The 4650-nt window shown below is 42.3% G+C and overlaps 2 protein-coding genes across 2 annotated transcripts in view; one reads left to right on the top strand and one right to left on the bottom strand.

Moving 5' to 3' along the window:
* Positions 1–2007, top strand: part of B3GALNT2 (beta-1,3-N-acetylgalactosaminyltransferase 2) — a 16154-nt gene extending 14147 nt beyond the window's left edge. Inside the window, exon 6 of the mRNA XM_008589983.1 lies at positions 1077–2007. Coding sequence (XP_008588205.1) covers positions 1077–1211 — 135 coding nt within the window. The 3' untranslated portion in view covers positions 1212–2007. The remainder of the gene's footprint in view (positions 1–1076) is intronic.
* A 384-nt stretch (positions 2008–2391) lies between these two features.
* TBCE (tubulin folding cofactor E) overlaps positions 2392–4650 on the bottom strand; it is a 28974-nt gene continuing 26715 nt past the window's right edge. The window contains exons 14-15 of the mRNA XM_008589982.1: positions 2861–2952; positions 2392–2669 (exon numbers count right to left, since the gene is read on the bottom strand). Of these exons, the coding sequence (XP_008588204.1) occupies positions 2577–2669; positions 2861–2952 (185 nt within the window). The 3' untranslated portion in view covers positions 2392–2576. The remainder of the gene's footprint in view (positions 2670–2860; positions 2953–4650) is intronic.

Genomic DNA, 4650 nt, shown 5'->3' with positions numbered 1-4650 from the left:
TTTTTTTATCGTAACCTCATGTCTTTGCAAACCGAGGCCAAATGCAGTCCAATTGAGAGGATTTACATTTTTCCCTGCCATGCACCTAAGGGCACTACCATCTGTGAATACCTCAAATTTCTGGCTTAGGACTTTTGGGGCTACCAGTCCCAGACCCACCTAAGCGCAGGTCGTGGTTGCAGATGCTGGGGAGACTGCTTTCCATCCCCCTCAGGGGCAAGGCCAAGACAGACAAGCCACCTGCTGTCTGTGGCAGTCTCTGATCACTCTCCATCCCCAGACATGAGGATCGGCTGACGCCTTCACGGCACATGCTGACTATAGAACTTTCTCCTACTGTTTCTTCTCCTTCCCCACCAGAGTATTCAGCTGTGCTTTTAAAAAGATTTTAAATTTTATCCAGTATTTCTGTGATCTCTAATTGAATGGGTTGTTCTGCTGCATTGCTGGAAACAAGCCAGTGTACGTAGCTGGGAAGTGGTCCAGGGGTTAAGAACTTGGGCCTAGGAGTCTTTAAACCCTCCTACACCTCTTACCAGCACCTTCAGCAAGTTAATTACCTCTTAGTTTCAGTTTCTCACTGGCAAAAGGTAAGTAATTCCTACCTCCCACAGTTACTGTGAGAATTAAATGAGATAATATTTATAAGGCACTTGACAGAGTCCCCAGAATATTATAAGCATTTCTTCAGAATAGTAGCTTTTTTTTCAGGCTGTGTGGGGACCTAAACCCTTGACCTTGGTGGATAACACCATGCCCTAACCAACTAAGTCACTGTTGTTAGTGCTGCTGTGTAGCCCCCTTTTCTCATAGCAAATATGAAACTACTTGTAGTTTCCAGGCTTTCTCTATAGAATTCCATTTGCTAACTCGTAATCCACACACTTCATCTCTGCACTCCAGCTACAGGGTTGCGGGAGTCAGGACATCCGCCCCCCACGAGCCAGTTCACGCGCGGAGTTGTCCTTGAGGTCATTTCGGCTTCGTTAGACTACACAGACGCTGCCTGTGTGCGTGCTGTCCCTTCCTCTAGAACAGTTTCACACTCGGGTGTGTTTTGTTCTGTGTTTCAACAGGACAGCCTGTGGCTGTGTGAGAAGACTTGTGAGACGGGGATGTTGTCCTCCCCTCAGTACTCTCCGCAGGAGCTGACGGAACTGTGGAGACTGAAGGAAACGTGCGGTGACCCCTGTCAGTGTGAAGCAAGGTGACAGGCATTTAAATGAGCAGCGCTGAGAGATCAGGGGAGGCAAACGATAATGTGAGCGGAGGTCTGAGGAAAGCCCCGCGCGTGGCAAGAGATCGTACAGACTTTCAGGAGAGTTCTAGGCTGGTTCTTTCACCTGGAACCATTGTGGTGTTTTACTGTTTGCACAAGTTTCCTAAGTCAGCTGATACTATAGCATAAGAAAAGCTGTCATTTACATTTAGAAGATGATTTGAAAAATACCAAATTGTTTTGTAAAAAGAAAAACTATTTCTAAATCCTGATGTATCATTATTAGTAATTGATCATTACCTATCATTTTTGGTTAAAACTTGGCATAGTTCGGAAATCTTTAGTAACACAGTTGGAATTTCAACCTGGATTGTAGAATAGCTCTGTATGGCTTAGTTGGGATAATCACAGGCCAAAAAGAACTCACAGAAATGCTGTATGATCATGTGATCTCTTGTATGAACGGTGGTAACTTATACCAAAGTTTGGGATTTCTGGAAATAATGTCAGATTTTGTGGGTCTCTGAATGGAGTGTGCAACTTGAATTTGAAAAGGAACCACTATTATTTTCTTCTAGACCTTGGTTTTAAACAAGTTCTTTTGTCATTTAACATTAATCCTGAAGGCCACAGTTTAGTACTATTTTTAAAAACACACAACTTTTGTGAATATGAATACAAGCAAATACCTCTCAGGCTTCAGCGCCACGCAGAAGGGGTCTTGAAATTGTTGACCCTTTGAAAGAATTGATTTTGCTTCCTCGATCCCTGCCTAATGTTTACCTAATACAAGTACATTTCAGTCAGAGCTGGTAATCTTCTGTTTAGAAGATATGCTCAGTTTAGGTGTAACTTTAGGGAAAAGCATGCAATTTAATTTTTTAAGCACTCAAAATAGCGCGACTGAGAAGCGACAGATAATGGCATATGTTATTACAGAGTAGAGGGTGTCTAAGGGACATGTCCCAAAATGAACAACCAAATCATTCTAGTAACCTTTTAAAACAGTATCAATAGAGAATGCCATTGAAACTCGTCTTATGACAACAGCCATTAACTGTGTTCAGATTTTATTAGACTAGCTCGTTTCTATTTAATATTTAAATCTTCCCATAATTAAGTGCAGTGATGAACTGTAAAAATAAATATGAAGTAAGATCAGAAAGTCATTAGTAGGTTCATAGCCTTTATTGTTGCTATTATATACAAGCCTAGAAATGGTTTCTTCCCACCGAAAAACACATCCTTTATTAAGGCAAGTTGTAAAACCTCCTTTTCTGACAGTAGGATTGTTTCAGTCAGTTATTTCCGGTGACCTCCAATCATGATAAACAGTCTATCTAAATGTTATTGGTTGTTACCATCGCACTAATAGACAATCTCCATTTTCCACAGAATAAAACTGTAATGAGTATAGGTCATTTTCTAGTTCAATTTCTCTGCCCGGCATCTAAAATTAGAACAAAGGGGGTGGGGGTGAGATTCAGACAGACCTGACAAAGCATGTCATGCATACTCCCCCACCCGTGCCCCAAACAGCAGGTCACCCTTGCAGTCCCCCAGACGTATGGTCTCCATTTAGAATCAAGCAGTGTTCTGTGGGGCACTGAGCTTGACCTTGTGTTTTGCTGGGCAACTTACTTTGGGACTTTCATAGGACAAGAGAAGGTCTGACGCAGGAACTTTGAGAAGACGTGACAGCAGTCCCTTCACCTTTTGAATTGTCATGGAGTCTATCCAAAAAAAAAGAAACATCAGTTCTCTCAAATGGCAGGTACCTGTAAACGGGCTCACGTGCGCACAACTGCAGTGACAGCTTTATCTGTCGGTCCTCATGAGCAGTTTGCCCGAGCAAGTGACTAGCGAGAGGCTTCAGTCTTTCCACCACTTCCTGAGCTGCTTGGGAAATGAAGCCGATGTGTGACTAAGTGCCCTTTGACAGTGAGCTTTCATACTATCTCAGTAGCGTCTCGTGTTCCTTCCTTAATCTCGGTAAACCTTAAAGATACTCTCAGCACAGCAGAATAAACAGGAGTGAGATCATTAAGTTTTCTTTCTAAACCTGTGTGATTACTGCCTTCTTTCATACTATCTCAGTAGCGTCTCGTGTTCCTTCCTTAATCTCGGTAAACCTTAAAGATAGTCTCAGCACAGCAGAATAAACAGGAGTGAGATCATTAAGTTTTCTTTCTAAACCTGTGTGATTACTGCCTCCTGAGTTACTGAAAAAACACCAGAGTAGGGCTCAGGCCCCCGAGCACGTCTCAGCCTCTCTGGCCCTCGGTCCTCCCTCTGTAAAATGAAAGTGTAGACTAGGTGACCTCTAAGGTCCCTTCCAGCGCCACCATTCTGTAGTTAAACACACACGTACAAGTGACCGCCAGGCATGGGAATGTAACATAAAAGAATAAATGCTTTGGTTTATTCAGAAAACACTATGAACTTCTTTCCAAAGATGGGTTGTGGCAAATATTGGATATTTTGATTATGAGAAATATAGTTTCTTTGAAGCTTTAGCTGGGGGTGCAGCAGTAGTGTGGTGTTCCTACAAATATCACAATGTATTCAAACAAATATTTTTCTATCGAATAATTTTTGTAACAGCTGTGTGTTTTTATGCAACTTGTGATAATAAATGTTATCTTTATTTTAGAATAAAAACTGGCCTTTTTTGTTCGTGTATGTATTGAATACTTAATAGAACCTATCATTTTAATTAACACAATTTGCTCTTTTATGTGTGCAGATGTGACAGATAATACAGTCCTTTCAAAAGATTTAGGCAGACTGGCTTTCATTGTTTGGAGGGTGGTTAATGAGGGGTTAACTCTTGCACACCAGTGGAAAATGTCACATTCCTGATCCATGCCAGAAACAAAAAGTTTGGTCATAAAACAATTCTGTAAGAAATCTACCTACTTGTACTGGGTCTGTAGAAGAAAGTGGCAATTTGCACATATAATAATCTAAATAACACATGATTGTCTTAACATTCAGAAAATATGGAGATAGGCAATTGTATTTTAGCTCCCGGTGACCAGTGTTAAGAGTTTGATGGGTGTACTTCCAGGGTTTTTTTTGAGTATGGGGCTCAAGAAAACTTGGACCTGGGGGGAATGTGTCCCTGCAGTGGAGACTGGAACATTCAACCTTTAACCAATGGAAAACCGCACAATTCACAGGCTAGGCAAGCTGAATGCCCAAGTCCCTTAGGGGGAGCTTTTCTTTCTCTTTCCTACAGCCTTATAAGCACCTCCCAAGTGCCGGGTACTAGAAATACAAGGAGTGAGTCAGACATGCGTGGGCGCTGCCGCCTCCGAGCTCACGGTCTACTGACAGATGCTACGCACGGACGGTGTGTCCCTCCAAAATTCATATGTTGAAACCTAACTCCCAGGGTGACGGTGTCAGGGGTGATTGGGTCATGAACG

Source organism: Galeopterus variegatus, unplaced genomic scaffold, assembly GCF_000696425.1.
Source record: "Galeopterus variegatus unplaced genomic scaffold, G_variegatus-3.0.2 Scaffold5788, whole genome shotgun sequence".
NCBI classification, from domain to species: domain Eukaryota; kingdom Metazoa; phylum Chordata; class Mammalia; order Dermoptera; family Cynocephalidae; genus Galeopterus; species Galeopterus variegatus.
Note: the sequence above shows the minus strand (reverse complement) of the source record. Positions and strands in the feature narration are given on the sequence as shown.